Source organism: Argiope bruennichi, chromosome 1 (assembly GCF_947563725.1).
Source record: "Argiope bruennichi chromosome 1, qqArgBrue1.1, whole genome shotgun sequence".
NCBI classification, from domain to species: domain Eukaryota; kingdom Metazoa; phylum Arthropoda; class Arachnida; order Araneae; family Araneidae; genus Argiope; species Argiope bruennichi.
Window position 1 is genome coordinate 147,002,994 of NC_079151.1, and position 25,634 is coordinate 147,028,627.

General features: G+C 26.0%; 1 protein-coding gene across 1 annotated transcript in view; it reads left to right on the top strand.

Annotated features, from left to right (window-relative positions):
- Positions 1-277: 277 nt before the first annotated feature.
- The window catches only part of LOC129966826 (26S proteasome non-ATPase regulatory subunit 1-like), a 30,900-nt gene continuing 5,543 nt past the window's right edge, over positions 278-25,634 (top strand). The window contains exons 1-17 of the mRNA XM_056081409.1: positions 278-430; positions 1,697-1,814; positions 4,380-4,443; positions 4,593-4,698; positions 4,984-5,183; positions 8,049-8,192; positions 8,280-8,348; positions 12,956-13,110; positions 14,088-14,163; positions 15,707-16,247; positions 17,656-17,783; positions 18,271-18,486; positions 18,968-19,032; positions 20,146-20,260; positions 21,190-21,306; positions 21,708-21,810; positions 25,390-25,559. Coding sequence (XP_055937384.1) covers positions 412-430; positions 1,697-1,814; positions 4,380-4,443; positions 4,593-4,698; positions 4,984-5,183; positions 8,049-8,192; positions 8,280-8,348; positions 12,956-13,110; positions 14,088-14,163; positions 15,707-16,247; positions 17,656-17,783; positions 18,271-18,486; positions 18,968-19,032; positions 20,146-20,260; positions 21,190-21,306; positions 21,708-21,810; positions 25,390-25,559 — 2,406 coding nt within the window. The 5' untranslated portion in view covers positions 278-411. The remainder of the gene's footprint in view (positions 431-1,696; positions 1,815-4,379; positions 4,444-4,592; positions 4,699-4,983; positions 5,184-8,048; positions 8,193-8,279; positions 8,349-12,955; positions 13,111-14,087; positions 14,164-15,706; positions 16,248-17,655; positions 17,784-18,270; positions 18,487-18,967; positions 19,033-20,145; positions 20,261-21,189; positions 21,307-21,707; positions 21,811-25,389; positions 25,560-25,634) is intronic.

Consider the following 25,634-nt stretch of genomic DNA (forward strand, 5'->3'; position numbering starts at 1 on the left):
GAATACCGTTGATATAGAGAGGGGGAGGGCTCTCCTGACTGCTTTGGGAAAATTTCTATAGTTGCTCTTTTTTACAAACAGAAACAGATTAAAAACCATTTCATTAGCCACCATGTTATGAAAATTGTTGATGTTACCAATTAATGATGTTTGGCAATTGAAAGTATTTTATTTTTAAATAAGAAGTTAAATTTTTAGCCTAAGTATTTAAATTCGGGAATTTTATACCTAAAAAAGAGCAAGACATGAAATCGGCTTCTTCGTAAAGAAAATTCATGAGTCAGTGTTATAATAGAATTACTGCAAGTTGGCAATAGCGGTTGTTATCCAAAATCGCAAGTCAACTGAATCTGTATTTGTGTCTGTACTTGGAATTATAAAATTATTATTGTACTTCAGAACACATTCAGGATGAATATAACTTCAGCTGGTATATTATTTTTTTTTTATTTTGAATGTATTTGATCTTTTTAATTTTTCGTTATTCAGATTTACGAGCAACGTGTAAATCATTGTATTGTAAGATGTAAATACATATATATATGTGATAGTACTTGCTGTCATGCAGAAATCATGAAACTTCATAATGTGTTGTCCATTTAAAGATTGTAGGGATTATCGGATTGCGTCACATGATTTTCACTAAATGGTGAAAGTGCCTTTATATTTACGTCAATAATCAAAATCGGGAAAAGTGTATTAGATGTTATACTTTGTGTGATATTGTGTATTTGTATTTTAGTTTAGACAATCATAAATTAATTTATTCCTCCTCTCTAATGGGGTAGAAATGATTTTATCTTAGATTATATTATATGTATTTACATCATAATTAAGCATTATCGACCTAACTAGCTTAGTCACAATAACTTCTATTGTTGCTTGAAGTAAAGCAGTGTTGTCAGATTATGAAAGTAAACTTTTCCGTGAATTCTTTTATGCCAGTTCACTCTTGGATAAGAATATAATTTTAAAAAAATGAATAATTAAAAATCGACGTTTGATAAAAATCCAATCGATTGTAATACTTTCTAAAAAAATAGATATGAAACTTCATATATTTCATTTTTTACCTTCTTTGTTCATTTCTAGTGACTCATAATCATCCTACATAAGTGCTAAACGCTTAATAGTTTAAAAATGAAGGTCAGAATTAATTTGTGTGTTTTGTAAATTTAAAAATAAAAATATTCAAATCCTAAAAAAAAGATGTGTATTTTTTTTTAACATTTACTTTCATTACATTTTTATTTTGCTAAAATTTAAATTGGGAAAACTTGATTGATTAATGTAGTTAAAATATGATTATTCATAATATTCTAATCTTTAAAAGAAGTGAAAAAAATGAATGTACAGACATTTGTTTCTAATTTTAAAAAATTGGAAGGTAAAAAAAATTATGTAAAAAATATCTATTTAGTGTGAGCTTTTTTATCTTTTCTGTGATATTTGAATTTTTTATAGGAAATATATACAATATTAAAAGATGATTAGTAAACAAATATTGATGTAACTATTTTCTGGAAATTGTTGTTTATTGTTTTGTTTCAGAGGGTTCAATAGAGAGTCCTATTTCAAGTTCATGTTTTTTTTTTCCCATAAAATCTTATTTCTATCTTTGTCATATTGAAAAAAGAATAATTGCAGTGATTTCTTTTCCATAGTAAATTGATTAAAAATATTAATATGTGTTTAGGTGGGATTCTTGCCTTGCTGGATGAAAATCAAGAAGCTGTGCATGATTTTGCATTGAAGAAACTAGATAGTATAGTTGATGTATTTTGGCCAGAAATTTCTGAAGCGATTCAAAAAATGTAAGTAGTTTAAATGAAATGAAAGTCTCATTTAGTTTTTTATAAAAGGATTACTTGATCTTTTTTTTTAGTTATAATAAATTTATATTAGAATGAGAGTCACAAGATGAAGGAAAATAATATTTTCACTAGCCACCTTCAGTAACTAGATGTTTTACCACCATATAATAGTATTGATTTAGTAAAGTCATTCTTGATTATCTATATTTTAATTCCACCAAATGAAACTGTTATTTAAAATTATATTTGCATGTAAATGTAAAAAATTCTGATTTGTGGCTTATGCATATAAAGAGGTCATTAAAACTGTCAAAATTAGTTCAGTGGTTGAGGATAAAAGATATGTCAAGATTTATTGTATTAACTTCTTAAATATCAAGCTAGAGAGATGCAGAAGATCCTTGAATTATATCTAGGCATCATAAGTTTTCAAATGAAATAAAAGTTTGCAAAATTTAAGCACTGATTAAATAGACAAAATGTTATTTTCCCCCCAAAGAAAAATGTATAATAAAATAATGTTTTTGATGTTTTTTATTTAATTATTTGGAATTAAGGGGTCTTACAAACATTTCCAATATATTAAAGGGTCATAATTTATCATATCATTTAAAAAAAAATTGACGAAATCAGTACAAAATAAAGCCAACAGATGGGAGTATTTTAATAGTTAGAAATGGGAGAATTTAACAGCACTTTTTGTAATTGTATTTTTGAATTACTGCGAAATTAGATCAGTTGTAAGAGGTAAGAAGGCTAGTTCTCCCATTTATACTCTATTTCACCCTAACATGGCAGTATTGTAAAAGGCAGAAAATGCAATGCTTTGTGTGGTAAATAGTTTCCATCAATTTTGACTTTAAAATTACTAAAATTAGCAAAAATTTATCAAATAAATCTTAGATTACAGAAATCGTTTTTTTTATCAGCATGTATTTAATATTATTTTCTAATTAGAATTGCTTACCTGTTAAGTATTTTGTAAATAAATCAAACAAATAAAACTGAAAGATTGACATAATGAATTCCACTTTGGCTAGAACCTGTCTTCAAGAATATTTGGCGCACTTTTCTTGTACGTCCTCGCCAACTTTGCTTTATGTAGTTCACAACCGTTATTATTATAGCTCGTACTTTTTTATTCTTGCTTTTTTTACCAACAGATATCTTTGATACTGTTAATCACATTAGTAGTTATTAGTTTCGATTGTTGAATATTTAACCAAATTGTCATTTCTATTCACTTCCAAAATGTCAAAAAAATTGTTAACACCGACCATGCATACACCTTCAAGATGAGGGAAACCCATAAAAAGTGCAGCAAGCAGAAACATATTAAATTTTTATTCTCGACTCCAACAAGCAAACCTCAAGGTTCTATCAGTCAAATCGCTGATAAAGTTTTGCATCCTACAGGTGTTTTGTAGAGAACAGTTTTCCGTTTGAAAAAAGGAAAAAAAGAAGTCCTTTTAAGTACCCCTGGAAAGAAGTGACCAGGCTTAGGTAAACATTCAAGGCTTGTAAAATAGGAAGATTTTACATTATCCTGTATTCGACGAAAAATTCATGCATTTTTTCATAGAAATGAGATCCCAACATTAGATAAAGTTTTAAATGTGAACGATGACAGATATTTTTCCCAAAAACATTAGCTGAACAATGCTTTACAAAATATTAAGAGACTTGGGATTTTCTTTTGAAAAACAATAAAATGAAATGAAATAACCTTAATGATTTATTAAAATAATGCATTGATAATATTGAACAAAATAATGAAAATAAGGAAAGAATTAATTCCCTGATTTAAAATGATAATATAATAAAGTTAATAAATATTTACTATGTGGCAAAAAATTTGCGAGATAAAGTTTCGCCAACGATCTGCATTTCTAGTAACTTTGTACTTTAAAGTAATCCAGATCCATTGACAGTGACTGTAATTCGGCATGTGTAGGATATACACTACTGCCAAGTTAGGTTGGAACAGAGTATAGATAATGATTTCAGTATATAGTTCTTTACATTCTTTTTATGGTTTTGTATTGTAAGGTTTTAATAATTTAAGATTCATTTCTAATTAAAAGACTATCATATTTTGCTAATAAATCTATTTTTTTTTCATTCACAATTTTTCTAATTTGAAGTGTTTTTTCTAATTGGAAAAAAAAAAAAAATATTGAAATGTGATTTTGTTTTAAAATTATTGCTTAACTATTGAAAATTGAAATTTCACTTTGTTGCAACTTTATTAATATATCAAATTACAAAAAAAAAAAAAAAAAAAAAAAACTATGAATTTTTTAAATACTTGTTATGTTTTAGTTTTCCTGTTAAAAATTATATGCTTGTTTTCTTTTTTATATGCTTGTTATATAATTTTATCATTAATTTCGATATATCTTCATGTATTTAATATTTTGTTCTGGAATATCTGATGCCATTGATAAAAAGATCTGATAAATTTCTTTTTTATTATTTTTATAGTTGTCAAAAGGTAGTTCAGAATTGTATTTTGTTAAACAAGTGTGACATTTTTGTGTTAATATGATTTATTTATCTTTAAAGTGAAGTTCTGTACGAGAATGAAGTTTTCAGTAGTCGGAAGCTTGCAGCTTTGGTTGCGTCTAAGGTAATTATTTTGAATTTTATTTTCATTTGGTAAAATAATGTTATATGTAATTATTCTACTTATTTTTTTTTTATTTTCAAAGCTTTTGTATTCAAAGTTCTTCAAAATAAGTTCACAAATATTTTATTCTCTATTTCTCATTCTCTTAGGTTTATTATCATCTGGGTTCTTTTGAAGACTCTGTTACCTATGCATTAGGAGCTGGAGATCTTTTTGATGTGAACCAATCTTCTGAATATGTTGAAACTATAATTGGTTAGTAAATAATTTTGCAGTTTATTAATTATTTTTTTTTGTGTTTATATATGTGTATTTTAATTACATTAAATACACTGCACAAAATTTTTAATTGTATTTAAAGTTTATTGCTATATTCAATTTAAATAAAGTGTGATAGTGAAAATATTAATATACTATATTTAGTGAATTGAATTTATTTTAATGACTTAGGTTGATATATCATAAATGTTTTTACAGATATTACATGCTTACTATTGATGTACAAAGAATACTTATATAATTCTTTAAAAATAATTTCAGCTAAGTGCATTGATCTTTATACAAAGCTAAGAATCCACAATGCTGAAAGTGCAGAACAAAAAACTATTGATCCTCGTCTGGAAGCTATAGTGAATCGCATGTTTCAAAGGTGCTTTCAACATGGACAATACAATCAAGCAGTTGGTATTGCTCTTGAAACTCGTAGGCTGGATATTTTTGAATCTGCCATTATGCAGTCGGTGAGTAATTGCTTACTTTTTCATTGTAGTATGTTTTTTATTTTAGTTTTCCTTTTCAAAAAGTCTCTTAATAGGTGCTAATTGAATGCCTGTGAATATTCACTTAATATTTCCTGTTCATTATATATTAGTATTTTCAGCAGCAACAAAGAATATGCCTCGATTGAAAATCTATCTTCAAAACAGAATTGCCATGTCTATATGATTTATATAAAATGAAAATGAGAGAATCCAAGCTTTTCATGTAAAATTTCTGTATCTAAACAATTGCTCTCACATTTCCAAAAAACTTTTTATAATTTATTTAATGAAAAAAAAAAATCATTCAGTTTTTTTTTATGAAAGTAACATATATTTTTTAAAAAACAGCATTTTGAATTTCATATAAATTTTGACTGCTCACCATGATTGATTGTAGAAAGTTCATAACTAAAATAAGTTTATATATATATATATATATATAATATAAATTTTCAGTGTGTAAGACATTTTATTAATTGATAAACTAATATGTATCAAATATTTTACACTGTGAAAATTATCTATTAGACATAAAATTACTTTTGAATGACTAAAAAAATAAATTATTTTTTAAAATTTTATTGAAAAAAAAAAGAAAATGCCTATTTATCTCAGATTATTAAATAATTTTAAATGATTTTACTTAGTTTCTTTTAAAATATCAAACAATTTTTGTATTCTAAGCACATGTCTTTTTTATGTCAAAAGCTAATAATTAAATGAAATATGTTCTGTCACAATTTCCTTTTACATTTTCAGTGTACTAAAAGAATAGGCAATTCTAGCTGAATGCTCATTACCTTTTTAAAAAAATTGAAACAAAAATAGTGTATTTTATTTGTAAATTTATACTGTCAGAATTAATGTTTTTCGATTAACTTTCTGACTCTCAATGCGGCCGAGATGGCTGTACATTCAGACATCCACAGAATGGCCGAGCGGCCAAAATACCACCTATTTATTTTCTTCCCCTTTTATCGGCAGGGTCGTAAAACGGTGCAGGCGATTTTGTCTTTTTAACAGTCGTTGCTTTCATTCCCACTGTCACTGTTGATTGCTGTCTCCAGAAAGTGTTTGAGGGTAGATGCTTCATTTTCAGTACGCTTTCTGCTCACCAGCTACTAAAATCTTGCTAAAATGCTGGGTTATCAGAAGGTTTAACTCAAAAAGAAATTAATAAAATACTCTTTGAAGATTCAGATGAATCTAATTTGATATAAGTGCTGAGGAAGATGCTGGATTTGACACTTCAAACTCCTTTCAAGAAAATATTTCTACTTTGTTAGAAAATGATTCTGTTAACGAAGACGATATTGAAATTCCCAAAAATAGATAATTTGGGACAGATTATTGAATGGATATCAAATCTGATAGTAAATAAAATTATTTTCCAAAATTTGACCAACTTTCAGGCCCAATCCATAATTTACAAATATCGGACAGTATGTAAAAATAATAAATTTAAAAAAATAAATTAAAATGCTTATTGTTTTAGAAAACTGTCTTTAAAATAGTATCAATTATTTTTCAAAGCTCAATCTCCCAGTTCTTGAAACAGTTTTAATTATAAAATAACAAATTAAATATTCCTTCCTTGAAGAATTTTGCAAATCGCTTGAAAATTGGCTGATATTATATATTTTGTGCATTGCTTAAATCAAAGAACATAATTAAAAAAAGTGCTAGAAAATGTTCCCTTTGATAAGAAATTCGGAGTTTGATTGCTGTATTCATAAAATTGGACACTTTTTCGTGGTATGCATATTTTAGAATTTAACAGCTATTGTGGGTGTGTAGAGTCATTTGGAAGGGAAAGGAGAGGTTTTGATTTGGATAATGTTGGTAGTATACCTGCAAAATTTTAATTGGTATACATCAACCAGAAAAAGTAATATTTTTTCCATAAAATCATATTTGCCCTGTGTTATTATTCTGTCATTTTAAATTAATAAGTTTTTAGCAAATTTTGAAAATTTACTTTGTTAATGAAGTTATTTCTTAGACATGAATTTACGTATATCTTAATAAGTTTTCAACATTAGAACATTATTCTCTTTATACTCTAATAAATAAATGCAAGCAATTATTTTGAGATTTAATTTATATATAATTAAAATGTATAGGAATTTTTAAGTACTTACAGTAAGTTATTTATATCAATAACTCTTAAAATGAAGAGAGAGAAAAAAAAAAAGAGAACTCCTGAATGATTAAATTTTCTGATGAAGCAATAATTTTAATGAATATGCAGATATACTATTTCAATATTACATTTCAGCATCAAATGCGTCTTTCCGTAATTAATAAATTGTAATCAAACACCGCGGTAAAAAACCCCCCGGAACATCTGGAAAATCTTTAGGTGAAATTATAAAGTGTTATTAAATTTTGTATACAACCCCTTATTCTTCAGCAGTAATTTGACTACAGGAATATGGCGGCATGAGTACTCTCCCTACGCTGCAAATGAACTCTTGACTGCAAGAAGGGGGAGGTAAATGCTAGTCTTCTATCGTTTATACTTTTGGCTGTTTTGGATTTTAAAAGAACTGCATTTCAAAGAGCAAAGGAATTCAGAGGGTTAAAATAATAATTTTCCTAAAAAATCTAATTTAGTCAAACTGATCAGTGCTTTCAGGAAGCAACATCTTTCTGGAAATCAGTAATTACTTTTACAATAATCAGTGGTTTATGGTCTTCTAATCATGTACATTCTGAGTCACTATCATTACAGAATAAAATTATTACTTTCTCATTTTATAAATATGCAAGAATATAAGTTTCCGTTTTTTTAATACAAATTTATAATTTGTTAATTTTTGAATTATTTACCTTGTTTTTTAGGATGACGTTGTTGAAATGCTGTCCTACAGTTTCAAGGTTACTATGTCCCTCATACAAAATAGAATGTACAGAAACCAAGTTTTACAAACTTTAGTGAATCTTTATAAAAATCTTGAAACTCCAGATTATGTTAATATGTGTCAGGTAAATTACATTTTATGATTTAAATCTTTTTTAAGTGATCAACATTTTATAAAATTTTCTTCTGCTCACATTTATTTTTGTTTGTAGTGCTTGATATTTATTGATGATGCACAAGCTGTTGCAGATGTATTAGACAAGCTATGTACAGGAACTGAGGTAATTATTTATATTTATAATGCAAATTATATAGTAAATATCTCATTTTAATTATTTTCAATATGAAATTTTTAACTCTGTGATTTCTAACAAGTTTCTTATTGAAATTGTATAATTATTCCCTTTAAATTAATAAAATTAATTTTAATTTAATTTAAATTAATTAAATTAAAATTATTTAATTAAATTAATAAAATTCTTTAGATTAATTAAATTAATTTTCTTTGGTTAAAGTAGAATGCTTAGATAAAATTACCTTCCCCCTGTAATACATTTTTGTTAATTTTTATTTGATGTGCTAGTTTTACCATAGTTTCTTATTCTGCCAAATATTTCTGAAATTATTAAACAATGTATTTTAAAATATTTAATGCAGTTTTTTAAAAATAACTTTTATTCAAAGACTAAACACTCTACCTGTGATTTCACCTATGTTTATTTGTTCTATATGTGTATAAGGAAAAGCAAAATATGCATGATTTGTCCTAAACAACTTGTGAATTCTTCTGTTCAACTCTTTAGGAGATTTTAAGTCCCACTATCTTAATGATTCATTACAACTTTAAGACTTTCAGATAAATGACATTTTTAATCTCGCCTTTTTATGCAAATATTTATAATTTGTTTGGGTGTTCTGCTCTAGAACTTGACAATATATAATTGAATGGGGGAGAGGTATAGAGCTTCTAAGAGCTCATATGCTGTATGGTTCATTCATTTAACTTTTTATGTAATAACAAATATAAACATCTTAATATGAGATGCTGCTAAAACTGATTCCAACAATTACAAAATTCAAATAATGCATTAGTAAATTTTCATGGTGCAAGAAGAAATTGTACATTTCACAGAATGCCAGTGTGAAAAAAATAATCATATTTTTAAAAGAATCTTTTTAATTAGTTAATTTTTTATAGAGATATTTTTAGTTGCATGCAGATTTCGTAATCTGCCTTCATTTACATACTTTTCTAAGGGTTGTGGTATTCAGGTTTCTTTAAATATTTTTACTAAATATTAAATCCAGAATTTGGATTTTCAATCCTGATAATATGTTCAAAAATAGTTGACAAGAGCAAAAAAATTAGATCGGAAATTTGGATGCTGCAAGATTATAAAATGTTGAAAGATTTAAGAAAATGAAAGCTAACAGAACATTTCTGTTGACAGCTTTTAAAATCTATGACTTTAATATAAGTAATATGTTTAAATAAATTATAAATTTTTTAAAAATCCAATCAAAAATAAAATGTTAAAGTTTTATAAAAATAATTTTAGCAATTAAAATAAAATTAATTCATTGAATCTTAGTTTGAAAACAATAATTAAAAAAAAAAATGGAGAGAAATCTAAAATGTTGATGGGGTTCATTAAAAATTTGAAAGATGCTAAAATAGAAAATAAAATTAAGTCAAACTGTAAAACAAATTGCAACAATTTTGTGACAATATTTAAAGCTAAATTGCTGTGCTTACATTTTAAAAGGTACTTATGCTATTAAATAAAAGCAGTGTAAAATGAAACTGTTTGAAGAAAACAGTCCAACATTGGCTAAAGCATGCAATAATAGGTGTGTTTATATTGTAAAATATATTAATATTTTTAAAAAAATAAAGAAAGAAATTGTTAGTAATTACTTTAAAAGTAATTTAAAAATTGAAGATTTGTTTATATAATAATAAAACTAGTATTACTAAAACACTAATTTTTTTAATTTGAAAAAGTTGCAAAAATCATTTTTGTGGAATGATGTATTCTGAAGTTATGGCTGGAAATTATGAAATCTTTTTACCTCTGTTTCATTTCCTTTGAGAGAGGTGGACATTATAAATTATTAAGATTCTTCCAAATCCTAGTTAATCCTTCCAAATGTGAAAGAATTTGCATCAAATTTCATTTGCATGCATCTTGAATTTATTTGAATTGAATAAGGTTCAAATAGATATTCAGTTATCTATCTCTCTATATATAATATCATTATTGATTTAGCATGAGAAAATACTAATATTCTATTGTTTTTATAAAAGCAAATAATAACAGAAGTTGCACTTGATGTTTTTTTAAAATTTTATTTATTTATTTATTTTTGTTTAATCATATTTATTTTTTTATAAATATTTTATTTAATTCTTGATATTTATATGAATCTTACTTATAATAAAGATAAATGTGTGTATGCGTGTGTTGACACTTTACAAATTAGACCATTAGAATTTCCAAATTTAGCACATTGATACTTTGTAAGGTGTGCCTTGGAGGATTTAAAAAAAATTGTAATAAGAATTTTAGTTGCAAATTAAGCAAAACTGAAGTATTTTTTATAATAACTTCTAAAAAATAAATACAGTGCAAAACTGGTTTTTATGTCAACTTAAAATTCAAAGCATGATAATTTTAATGATACTAGTTTTCTTGCCATATAATTTTTTAAAAATTTAATCAATTAAAAAAATTTTAAGTATATTCAACAAGAATGTTAAGATACATAAGAATTCTGAACAAATATTGAACATAAAACAAATGATTATACAAAAAAAAAATAATTAAAAATAAAATAAAATGATATAAAAAACTGGAAAAACACCAAAGTTGTTGATAAAAATCACTAAACTTCACAGAAAGTTAAGTTCTGTCCTTAATAAGATAATTATTTGTAAATCAAATTTATAAAAAGAAACCAATATATTTATTTAATTCTAAGAAGAATGTGTAAAGGATTTAAATAAGCATTAAGAAAAATGCTAAATTTTTTATTGTTTTATATTAGAAAAAAATAAATTGCTGGAGGTTATGTTGTTAAAAAGCTAAAAATGTAAGTTATTTTACAAATTTTAGAGAGCTGACAGGAAATAAGGGAAATGCATAATGAAATGAATAGAATAGCATAAAGCTTCTAAAATATCATATTTATATAAATTTTATATGTAACAAAAATTGTAGCTTAACAGTCTTTTGCTGAAGAAGCTATTAAGCTCAAATTGCATAAAATATTGAATTATAAATTATTGCAGACATTTATCCCATTGAACAAACTGATTGTGAAGGTGGCTTACCCTCAATAAATTTATAACTCCTCTCTTATGGGTTATTTGTATGAGTCTAGAATATCTTTAAATTTACTCTAAACTTACCAGAGCTATCAAATGACCGCTTTTGAGACTTATCAAATTTGTTCAATTTCAGATTTTTATTTTTCTGGAACTTACTGCAGAATTTTTTCTGTGATATATAGCTACTTAATTTTTCAATATCTATCTCTTTTGTTTTTCCTGATAATCATAAGTACTGTGCCATTATTTCCCATGAGTTGTCTTGTGATCTCTGGAAAATAAATGATATTTTTATAAAGTTATCTGCATTGAAATCTCACACTTAATACTACTTTTAAGTTTTCCAAGAAAATGTCATATAATTGCGTTTTGGAATTTGTCTTGCACTTATATGCAGTTTGTTTTATGCTGAGTACAGAGTGCCAGCTGGCAGTAACCTAAGAGATAAAATAATGAGAATTCACGTTTGATCACTGGCTCAGCACGTGGCATTATAAATATATGCAACATGATCAGTTCTATTTGTAATAATAATAGACTACAAACTTTAGAGTTAGTTGTAATTTTTTTATTTTATTTTTTAAACATAAATTCAAAAATTGCCACTCTCTAAAATGCGCTTGGAAAGGAAATCGTTGTAAGAAATAAAGAACAGAAATAAGCTATGCTCTAAAGTAGAAGAAAATTCTGAAGGTAAAGATGGTATATGTGATCTATTGGACTCGGAATCTGAGCTGTTCGACACAGATAATGAAGAAGAGAATACTGTGAGCATGCATAGGTGATGAAAAAGGAATGAGATTGCTTTCTAATTCTGAAGATGAATATTAAGAAAACAATCAGAATATTGAAATAAAATAGGAACAAAAAATATGGAGAGAAATTCAGTTTCCACTACAATTTCTGAAAGATAAAAGATTGGATATTTCAGAAAATAAATAAATAAAACCATAAATTTTTTTCTAACATAAAATATGTTTGTGGAAAATGTTCCCAAGAGAGATTTTCCATCCTCAAAACATATGATGACAAGTTTTATTTTAATTTGGATAATAATACTTATGTAAACTACTGAAGTAAAATATAATAACATTGAATTCAATTTCTAGTCTTTAATTTTCTAAAAATGTATAGGCCTAAAATACCCCCCCCCAAAAAAGCCTTCTACTTATTTTGCGACAATTAATTTTTGTGTTTTTTTGTCTATGTTAAACTCTGAACTATAATGAATTAAAAAAGAATATAATATTTATTTGAAAAATAAATATTTGATCGCCTTTGCCAGAAATAGGTATATATAATAGTATATATAGGTATATTTCAATAGGTTTAGCATTAATAATGAATGTAATATATTCCCTTTTTGTATATTTGCCTCCAAGTTGCATTGCTGTTCAGATTTTCATTTAAATTATAATACTGTTACATAGTGATGTGCATGCATGAAAGCATATAGGTATGTAATATTGCTTAATCTATTTAATGTGATCACCCTAGTGTGTGTGTGTGTGTGTGCCTGTATGCTTCAGAATTTATAAATTATATTTCTGATTGTAGGAACAGTCACTGATGGCTTTTCAGATAGCTTTTGATTTGTATGAAAGTGCTACTCAGCAATTTCTTTCAAGAGTTTTACAAGCCCTGAAAGCTACAGCACCCATTCCAGCTAATTTAATATCTATCTTAAGCAAGCCTGAAGAAAAACCTGAAGGGTGAGTACTTTCAATTGTAGTGAAAATAACCATGATTTTAAGCAATTTTTGCATTTTGAAACTTTTCTATTAATTTCTTTTCAATTTCTAAAAACAAAGGACTTAATTTAAATGAACTATAATATATATTTAATAATCCTTCCATGGTTGTTAATAAAAAAATATCGCTTAAAAAATTTCAATCAAATATATATATAAAAATGAGAGGTAGTTTATCATCATCATTAAAAAAAAATTAGTTAAAAAGTAAACTTACATTATTATAGGAATTTGTTGTTTATTAAATAAAAATTGTATGTGTAGGCTGGTCGTTTACTGTGAATAAAAATTATTCAGAAATGTTCTACTGTTTTTTGTGTTCTTTTCTATTTATTTTGGAGATTATATAATCTCCAAAATAAATCTTTTTCATCAATATTTGCCAAACCACCCAATTCCACAAATAAGCTTACTGTATTTGAATAGTTGTAATAGTTTAAAATTTTACAGTTTAAAAAAAAAAATATTCTGAATTGAATATTCAGTTATATTCTGAAGGTTGGTTTTCCTTTCCATATTACGACATGATTTTAAAAATATTATGTGGTTAAAATTCCTCATAACCCATCTGTGGAATGAACTGCTGTTTATGAATTTACTGAGTTAATATGAAACAGTGTATGCTAAACATTAGAATGTTTACTTGCATTTGAGTAATTCAGCTATACATTCTAATGGGTTCAATTGATCTAGGGTTCAATTAATCTGTATATTCTTATTCCTAGAATTTTGATTAATAAGATTTACCAAGTTTATGTAGTAATAGTATTTTACTTAAGTTTATACTTAATTATTACTATATAAACTAAGTTTATATAGTAATAATTGTAGTAATAGTATCAGTATATGCCATTTCTTAATTGTTTATTTAAAATTCTTAATTGTTTATCAATATGCAATATTTATAGAGGATTAACTTTGCTTTTTAAATTTTATAGTGAAACTATGGAGACAGATGGAGAAGAGGCAAAGGAAACTCCGCCACCTGCACCAGCTCCAAAACTTGAAGATTTAGTAAGTTGTATATATATATTTATACATACATACTGAAAGCTTTATCCCCTGCTTGCTTTGACTCTCCAATCCTTTGTTCGATACTGTATGCAATGTTCGTGAGTTCCAATTAGCAAGTTTTTAAATTGATTGGTTATTTGTTCAACGTTGGACCAGTCTTTCTTTGATAGCAGCATTCATTTATAGATCGGTCTACTTCTGTTTCAAAACTCAAAGCCCCATAATGATTAGGCCTTTCTTTGAAGAATAGAACATTCTTTACTTAGATCTCCATTATCTAAATATTGATTCAATTTTTTGTATTTTACTGCCAACATAACAGCTTCATGATAAGCTTTTCTTTTCAAATCAGCAGATTCTTACTCAGTCTTTCTTTACATTTTTTTTATCATCCTATATTGCTGGACGCCTCATTACTATATATATATATATATATATATATATTGCAGAATTAATTTGTGCTTAGATATTTAGACAATTACTAGATGAGAGATGAAACATTTCCATTACTTAAAAAAGACAATCAAACCAGAAGGCTATTCATTATTGCTGCCACAGATAATATATCTAAAAGTAGAATTAACAAATAATATTGTTTTAAAATTATTTGGTGTTAATTAAAACTTTACTTTTTCTGTTTTGTCATCATTTCACCATCAAATGCAACATAAATACTTACTATGAAATATTAATAATTTTCTTTAAATATTTTAAACAAATCTGAAATGTCATGAGTTGGGTGACTCCCTATCTACCAATTACAAAGTGAATAAAATGGAATTTTTATATAATTTTTTTTATATATATAATAGATATATTTGCATTGAATCTGACACTTTAAAATATTACTGCATGAATTTTATAATTTACCATATTTTCGTCCAAAATTTCTTATCTAATTTTGTGTTTATATTTTTCTTTAAAATAACCATTTTTTTGCCTATATAAAGATTTTATTTATAAAGAGCCATTAATTAAGAATCTGTTACTTCTGCCTTTTTTGCAGTAATTTACTGCAAATACTTTAATTTTTGTATTATTACTTTAACATACCACATGATTTTCAGATTTAAGTAGAATGAATTTCTGAGTATATTTAAAATTGAATGGTATGGCAATCACAGATAAATGAATTTTATATAAAATCTGCAGATTTACAGATAAATATCAGATATAATTTACAATAAAATATCAGAAGTTTGCAGATCAGCACTAAAATTTATAGGAAATATTCATATTTGTACATAATTTAATTACAATAAGGATTTTCACATATAATTATGATAAATGGTAAATTAATTGTCTACATTTGCAAGTTTGCTGATGTATTTTTTTTACCAAAAAAAAAAAAAAAATTAAGGAAAGCACTTTTTCTTCATCTGTGATTGAAGTTTTATGACAAAATTTTAGGAATAACAACTTTACATAATAACACTTTTCATATAATCATGAGTTAGCTGCATGTCCTTTTTTTATGCTATAAGTAATTGTCATAAACATTTTTTTTTTAAATTAATGAATTAATTTTTTAAAAAATTTACAGACTGAAGATCAAAAGAAACATCAAGAAAGAATAGAAAAGCTTGCTACCATTCTTGGTGGAGAAGTATCCATCGCCTTGAACCTGCAATTTCTTATCAGGAACAATCATACCGACATGCTTGTTTTGAAACAAACCAAAGAAGCTGTAAGGAACTCTGTTTGCCACACAGCTACTGTGATTGCAAATTCATTTATGCATTGTGGTACAACCAGTGATCAGTTTCTCAGGGACAATTTAGAATGGTTGGCCCGAGCAACCAATTGGGCAAAATTCAGTGCAACCGCTAGTTTAGGTGTGATTCACAAGGGCCATGAGAATGAAGCATTGCATTTAATGTCATCATACCTCCCTAAAGATTCAGGGTCATCTGCTGGATACACTGAAGGAGGTGGATTATATGCTTTAGGACTTATTCATGCTAATCATGGTGCAGCCATTATTGATTATTTGTTGAATCAACTGAAAGAAGCCACAAATGAAGTTGTGAGGCATGGTGGATGTCTTGGCTTGGGACTTGCAGCTATGGGTACTCATAGACAAGGTGAGTATTTGATTGATATTGATGTTTTTTTACTTTTTATACTAACAATTCTTTTATTAAATGTTTGCTTTAAAAATATCAATATAATTTTGGCTTACATCTTATTTAATATAGTTATTAATTTAGATATTAAAAAATTAATAAAATATTCTTTAATGCAAATAATCAACAAATATTTTAAGTTTATGCAATAATGAATAATGCTTTATTTTTGACAGTTTATAAACTCAATTAAATCTTAAATATAGAGAACACAAAACATTAATATTTTTCTATTCTATGAAAAAGATTTGGAGTTGGTTTTAGAAGTAAAAGAACCATTTGTTTTCATTATAATGTCCTTTCATTGAAGGTCCAGCTTATTTTAAAACTAATAAATAAATGTAACAAATCCTAATTTTAAAATCCTTTACCTTTTGATTATTCATAGCCTCTAAATTAGAAATTTTGTTTTATATTATTTTTACTATTATAATATTTTTACATAATTTGACACTATTAAGTAAACTAGAAAGTGTTACAATCTTACTTTTCAATAATATTATATTTCTTTTCAGTCTTGTAGTTTTGATGTAAAACTTGAAATAAAGATTCAGTGACTTAATTTTCAGTAAATTATAATTGAAATAAATTGAAAATTAGTCAGTTTTTTAATTTAATAGTTTTTCAAGGGTTTTTTTATGCAATAGTTATAAAATACTCTATATATTTTTAAACTTAAAAAAATGTTTTCTCCTTTTTACATTGTTCAGAATTTTCTTTGTATAACTAAGCAAAAAAAAAAAAAAAAAAAAAAAGAGAGAGAGGGAGAGAGAGAAAGAAACTATGAACAATAATTTATATATATATATATATATATATATATATATATATATATATATATATATATATATATATATATATATATATATATATATATATATAACCAATTTTCGCCTTTTCGTTTTTTCCTTTAGTGCTATTTTTTGTTTTTATTGTTATTTTTGTTATTGTATTTTTACTTTGTAGTGGTTATGTTCTTCTAATTTGTTGTTTTGTATTTTCCTTTCTGTTAAAATAGTATATCTCTTGGGCCTAATTTCAGGGGATTTTCGGGTCACGAGAAATCATTATTAGACTAATGTCTGCATTCCTTCACAGAAAAAATCCCTTTCTTTGAATCCCTGCCTGAGGGTGACCCTTGAAAAGGCCTTCAGGCCGGATTCTATTTTATTTTATTTTATTTTTTAAATTTTTTTGGTTTTTTGATTTTCCTATTAACTTGATTTTAATACTTGTGTGTGTGTATATATATATATATATATATATATATATATATATATATGTATATATATATAATGCACTGCAATATTTCATACGTTATGTAAAATAATAAATGTTAAATCTTTTTTTCATTTTTCATTGGCAGATGTTTATGAACAGTTAAAGTTTAATTTGTATCAAGATGATGCTGTCACTGGTGAAGCGGCTGGTGTTGCTATGGGTCTTGTGATGTTGGGCTCTAAATCTGCAACCGCTATTGAAGATATGGTTGCAGTAAGTTAAAAGTTTACTTTTCCTTTTAGTTATATTTTCCTTTAATATTTGAGGCATTTAATGTAACTTAAAAAAAAGTATTAATGGTATAGCATGAGTTACTATTTATATTCAATATTTATTTTACTTTTTCTATATTTCCCTTTGGTTGATTACACACTAATTCATCTATTTATCACCTAATATGTGATAAATAGAAGATCATACATAATTATATTAGCACTGAAGGCAAGATAATATTCGATTTTGTTTGAAAAGGAAATATTTTTGAATTAAATTTATAATATTCTAACACAAGTTGAAAATTTTCAAATTTTATTATTCTGTTATAAACTAAAATTTTTACATTTGTAGTTTTTTTACCCATTTTTTTAAAAAGATTAAATTTTGAATCATAATATATGTTATGCCAAACACATATTATGTGGAGGGGAAAATTCAGAAATAGTTTTTGAAAATAATGTATTAAGGATATGTATTTTTACAGTATGCTCAAGAAACTCAGCATGAAAAAATTCTCCGAGGCTTAGCTCTAGGTATTTCTTTAACTATGTATGGTCGTCTAGAAGAAGCAGACACATTGATAGAGAGCTTATGTCGAGATAAGGATCCTTTATTAAGAAGATCTGGAATGCATACAGTAGCAATGGCATATTGTGGAACTGGAAACAATAAAGCTATTCGCAAACTTCTGCATGTTGCTGTAAGTTTATACTATTGAATAATAATCTTTGGTTTTGAACTTAAATAGAATCAAATAATATATACTTTTAAGAGTTTAAAAGTCTATATTATTTGGAAGCAGAATTAATGAAGTTTATTTCTAAGAATTTGAGTTAGTTTGTTGATATGCAGTGTTGTATTAGTTTCTGTTAATTGGATTTAAATATAATTATGGCTCAAAGAATGGTCTTTGTATGCCTCCACTTCCCTATTTGTTGATTCATTACAATCTAAATTGTATTGAATCTATGCAGTTTTATTTGATTGCAGTAAAAGAGTGAGAGAAAAAAATGTTTAGCATGACATTCTTAATCAATATACAAGTTATTTTTTTCATCTGAGGTGGAGGGACGAATTTTATATATTTAATTTTACAATATTTTTTTTATATTGTGTATTTTTATTATAATTTATTATTGTTAACTCTCAAAATATTAATTTTTTGCAAAAATGATTCATAGGTTAGTGATGTTAATGACGATGTTAGACGAGCTGCTGTAGAAGCACTAGGATTTATTTTATTTAGGTAAGTTAATAGATTCTTTATGGTTTATGTTTGTAGAGTTAAAACATTTGTTTTTGTATATTTTGATTCATTTCCTAGGTATATTTTGATTTATATTTCTAGGGAAGAAATTTTTTTTAATATTATTAAAAACTGAATCAATTTTGTGGGTATTAAAGATGAAAGATATTGAATGATGTAATATGTTTATTAAAATTATATTGAATAATATAATATGTTTATTAAAATTTTATCTTTGTTTAATAAGGCTGAAAACTATGAATTTTCTGGTCATTGAGAAAATGAATTGCCCTTTTCTAGTCTTCCGTCTAACAAAGCATTTTAATATTAAAGAAAGAGTAAATGTTTGTATCTGGCCAAATTTAACAATAAAAAATTAACAGAAAAAAAAAACCTATAAAATATTCCCCAAACTTATATTTTCAAGAGATAGCATACTACTAAACCTCCCAACCAAGAGACTGAAAACTCGTGTTTAGTCAGCAAGTTGAATTTTAATTTTTTTTATATGCAACAAAGAGTAGGATGAATAAAACATAGTATTGTTGTAATATACATAACATAATATCTACTAAATTTTGCAACTCTTTCCATCAGAGATAATGAAATTAGTTTGAATTTGCAGTGAAATATATTGCTGAAAGTTAAACAAAAAAAATTTAAAAAATATTAAAATTCATAAAAAAAAAAGTTTGCATGGCAATTAAATTGGCATGATTAAAAAGATAATTTTTTGAATTTTAAAATAGTGCAAAATTAATAATTATGAGATTAGATTTTTATAAGCAATTGTGGGAAAATGTACAGACCTTGTTAAATTCTTTTATTTGATTAAAACTAATGCAAATTTTTAAAAATCACTTCAATGTACTTATTTCCACTCTTCAAAGTTTATTTGTGCTGAAATTGGAAGCTCTGGGTCTTTAAGTCTGCTCTGTAGAGCATCAAGAAAAACTTTTTTTCAAGTTTTTCTTTTATTATTATATATACTACTATATATATATTACTACTTTATTACTATATATATATAGGTTTGCTAGATTTATTGTTTTTGGAGATTTGCATGTGTTTCAGAAGTCTTTCAAAAAGTTTTTTCCCCCTTTTACTTTTCAGAACACCAGAACAATGCCCAAGTGTTGTTTCTCTTCTTTCAGAAAGTTATAATCCTCATGTACGATATGGAGCAGCATTAGCTTTAGGAATCTCTTGTGCGGGAACTGGTAATAAGGTAAATGCTGAATCTGCTTGGTTTAGTTAGTACAATATTTATTCTTTAGACAAACTTTCTTTTCAAGTATATATATAATTTTTAAAAACTCAGATGCCTAAAGTTTGGCAAAACAACTTGTCCTGAATAACATTTAAAATAAATATTTGTATTTATTTTGTTGTTGCAAAGCCCTTTCTTTTCTGTAGAATTGATGTTTGTTATTTACAAAAATCTATTCAAATCCAAATATAAAGATTTTATTTTAATTATTGTTTATATATCTGTGGATAGTCATAAAACAATTTTCATTTTAAAAAAATAGTTGTATTTTGAAAAACTTTTACATAATAATTATTTTTTCTCATGTTTATTTTCTTTTCTTATTAAAAAATAATTCTGCTATTTAAAACATTAGTTATTTCTGTGTGTGTATTCTGATATATAATTTTTGATAACATTCCTCTTGGAAGTAATTTAATTTTAAAGTTATAGTACAGTATTTTCATAAGTTTATAATTTTAAAATATAAGAAAACTTTTGAGAAATAAAATTTGGCATGAAATAAAATTTGAGAAAAAAATACTTCCCATATAAGCAGCATAATATAGGTCATAATATATATCTGAATTCTGATTGTTTTTGGGCCAAATGATTAATTTTATTTTCAAACTAATTTATTGATCAGTTTTGATCCAATAGAAATGGATATTTGAATAATAAAGCCAAATGTAGAGATAAATTTATGATAGTGGGAAAGTTATAGTTTTTAATTTACTTTTTTTTTAGTTCAGGAGGTGCTGTATAAAATGAGAAAGCCTCTGAGTGAGTATATTTAACTGGAAGCTCCTCAGAGGGTCTAGTCCTCATTAAAATGTATGTTGAAAATGTATTGAGTATATGTTATCAATAAAATTAATATGTCACATATTTCTTTATATTGTTGCCAGGAAGCTATTTCATTACTAGAACCAATGACAAATGACCCTGTAAATTATGTAAGGCAAGGTGCTTTGATTTCCTCTGCTTTGATACTTATTCAACAAACGGAGCAAACATGCCCTAAGGTAAGAAATAATATGAAAATTTTAGTAGCTTATTTTGATACTACATTACTAGTACTTTCTGAAATTGTTGATTTATGCAGAATCATCTAATTTCCCCCATTTTTTTTTCAGATTTTAATTTTATTGAAATTTTTATATAACATTCTAAGTATGTTGTAAAGAAATTACTATAAACTAATTTTTTCATTATTAAATTTTTATGTTATATGTATTTAGAAGGATGTAATTGTTTGTGGAATATTTATATTTCTGTATACTTATATGAATCATAAAAGCATTTTAACTAATTTGCTTTTTATTTGCTGATTAATTTTAATTTAATTAATTTGCTTTTTTTAAATTAAAATTACTGATACATTGAGTAAAATGAAAAATAAATAAAAATGTTTTATTTAATTTAGGTTAAAGATTTCCGTCAGTTATATGCTAAAGTTATAAGTGATAAACATGATGACGTAATGGCTAAATTTGGAGCTATTTTGGCTCAAGGCATTATTGATGCAGGTAAGTATTTTGTCTTATTTAGTACTAGCCGCCTTTGGCGACCAGCCGGTTCGCCAATCTTAATGTTCGTTAAAATTTTCATAATTAAATATTTTATGCAATTCCTACTTTAATAGCTTCACCATCAAAATATTTTAAAACTTCAAATTTTGATAGGCATATAATTCACTCATAATATTATAAACGCCTTCAGTCATAACGTAATATGTATCTCTCTCATTTTCTGTTGGCTCCCATAGAATTCATACTTTAAATTAAAGTGGAAAGGATTAATCTGCAATTAATATAATAATATTTTTTACTGAAACAGAGTATTTTTTTTTTTTGTAATATGATTATTGAAAACAGTCACTGAGTGTTTAAACTTTATGGGCACTAAAGAATATCTTTCTTAATTTATGTAATAGTTCAAAAATTTGTCAACAAAATTTTCTCAGATTCATCATGACCAGAATGATCAATTAACAATGTTTAATTTTAAATGCATCAAACACTAAAAAAAAAAAAAAAAAAAAAAAAACGAATCGTTTAAAATAATCGGTCGAAAACAGGTTAAAAAAAACTACTTAAAAGACGATGGTCTTAAAACTATAAGCATACACAAAAATATATATAACTAACATAAATACACTTTAATTACAAAAGCATGCAACTAATCTAAAAATAATTTAAATCGTCCGTTGATATTGGTTGTCATGTCAACAATCAGAACACAATGCGCATGCGTGAATTTACAACGCTAGTTACGGTAACGCAAATGCGTGAGTTTTTCTAAGCCAGTTGGGGTAACGCTATGCAGATTGGAAATTTTTATTTCCTTTATTCTGTTTTATTTTAATTCAAAAGTATTTCAGAATTAATCTGAAAGATCGATTAATTAACAATGTTTAATTTTAAATGCATCAAACATTACGAAAATAAACAGTATCCTTTGAAATAATCAGCCGAAAAATCTTAAGCCTAGCCTCATTACTGTTGGGGGAAAAAAACTGAACTCTTACTCATTTGGTGGTAGGGAAAATGAATAATTTTTTGTCGAGAAAGTTAGCTTTTAATTAATAATTAAAATTCTAATTAAAAATTCAAAAAAAGGGACCCCAGGTGCACATTCCCGACCTCTAAGGTATACATGTACCAAATTTAGTAGTTGTAGGTCAAATGGTCTTTTCTGTGGAGCGCCAACACACACGCGCCAACACACACACACACACTGAACTTTATATATAAGTATAGATGTTTTTTTAAAGCAAGCGAAGAGGGGAAAAAAACTATTCTAAAAAATTGGGTAAAGCAGGTGTTCTTATTAAATAAGTAATTTTTTTAAAAAAATGAAACGAAAAAGGGGAAAAGTTATTCTATAAAATTGTGTAAAGCAGATGTTCTGTCGTAGAAACTTCTTTTCCCTTTAGCTGAGTTGCCATAGAAACCGGCGCACAGCTGTTTACACGTTTATGTTTATCTATTCAGATTTCATAACATCTAATCAGAGTAACGGTGAAAATCAGTGTGTTCGTGTTCGTCAATAAATGTTAATTTTTTTAATAACATGATTAACGAAAACAAAGTCACTGAGCATTTAAACCTTATGGGAACTAAAAAATATCTTTCTTAATTTATGTAATACCTCAAGAATTTGTCGACCAGCCGGTTCGCCAATCTTAATGTTCGTTAAAATTTTTATATTTAAATATTTTATGCAATTCCTACTTTAATAGCTTCTTCATCAAATTATTTAAAAACTTCAAATTTTGATAGTCCTATAATTCACTCATAATATTATAAAGGCCTTCAGTCATAACGTAATATGTATCTCTCTAATTTTCTGTTAGCACCCGTAGAATTTATGCTTTAAATTAAAGTTTAAAGAATTAATCTGCAATTAATATAATAATATTTTTTACTGAAACAAAGAATTTTTTTATAATCTGATTAATGAAAATAGAGTCACTCAGCGTTTAAACTTTATGGGCACTAAAGAATATCTTTTTCAATTTACGTATTATCTCAAGAATTTGTCAACAAAATTTTCTTAGATTCATCATGGGCAGATCGATTCATTAACAATGTTTACTTTTATATGCATCGAACACTAAGAAAATGAAACGAATCGTTTAAAATAGACGGTTTAAAACAGGTTTTAAAAAAACTACTTAAAAAACGATGCACTTAAAACTATAAGCATATACAAAAAATATATAACTAAAATAAATACATTTTAATTTCAAAAGCATGCAACGAACCTAAAAAAATTTTAAATCCAGTCCGCATCCGTTATAATAATTCGTCAACACAATGCGGAATTCAGAACACAAAGCGCATGCGTGAATTTTCAACGCCAGTTACGTAACGCAAATACGTGGGTTTTTTTTCTACGCCAGTTGGGGTAACGCTATGCAGATTAGAAATTTTTAATTTCCTTTATTCTGTTTTATTTTAATTCAAAAGTACTTCAGAATGAATCTGAAGGATCGATTAATTAACAATGTTTAATTTTAAATGCATCAAACATTAAGAAAATAAACAGAATCGTTTGAAATTATCCGCCGAAAAATACTAACCCTAGCCTCATTACTGTTGGGAGAAAAAAACCCCGAAAGCCTTGCTCATTTGGCGGTGGCGAAAATGGAAGATTTTTTTGGCGGGAAAGTTGGCGGTGGGGAAAATGGAAGATTTTTTTGGCGGGAAAGTTAGTTTTTAATTAATAATTAAAATTCTAATTAAAATTTCGAAAAAAGGGACCCCAGGTGCACATTCCCGACCTCTAAGGTATACATGTACCAAATTTGATAGCTGTATGTCAAATGACCTGGCCTGTAGAGCGCCAACACACACACACACACACACACACACACATTGAGCTTTATTATAAGTATAGATATAGATGACAATATAAAATTTATGATATCAAAAGGAATAATTCAAAATAATTGAAGAAGGAAAACAAAATCATCTTGAAATGATTATTAAAAGGTTGAATGACAACTATATAATTTATTCTAATAGCCAATTAACAGTAATATAGCAGAACTTAAATTAGTTTTTTTTTGTTTGTTTGTTTGCCGCTTTTAAAAATAATTTTTTTTTTTAAAAAAAATTATATAATATTATAATTTCTTCCTCCAAAAATATATCATCATGATACTCCCAAGAGGGGGGAAAAAAGTTTTCAAATTTTTATAACATAAGCAGTGAAAAAAATCTTTTTTTGTTTATATGTGTGAAACATGTATTTATTTTCTTTCTCCTTCTTATATATAAATTGTTGAATAATATAAGTATTAAAATTAAATAAGCTTATCAAAATAAAATTTTAGATTACTTTTTGATAATTATATTTAAAAAGTTCAAAAGATTTTTTAAATCAAAATTTGTTTTCCATCTTTAGGGAAATAGAATTGAAAAACCCAATGATTTATTTCATTATCTAAAATACATTTATACAAATAATAATTTTAGTCAATAAAGGTATTATGATGCTTTCATCTTGGCTATAATTTTTTTTTTTTTTTAATAAATTCCAACAAATGTATGTTCTTTGTGAAATGAATTATCTCGATCCTTGCAATATATTTTATTTAGGTGGTAGAAATGTTACTATCTCTCTGCAGTCTAGAACTGGTCATACAAATATGGCTGCTGTTGTGGGCATGCTAGTATTTGCTCAATTTTGGTATTGGTTCTCTTTGTCGCATTTTCTGTCTTTGGCTTTCACACCAACTGCTATTATAGGACTTAATGCAGATTTGAAGGTATATAGACCTTTTTTAAAAAATTATATTTTCATCTCATTTCAAATGTGCTTTTTTATTGTATATTTATTATTT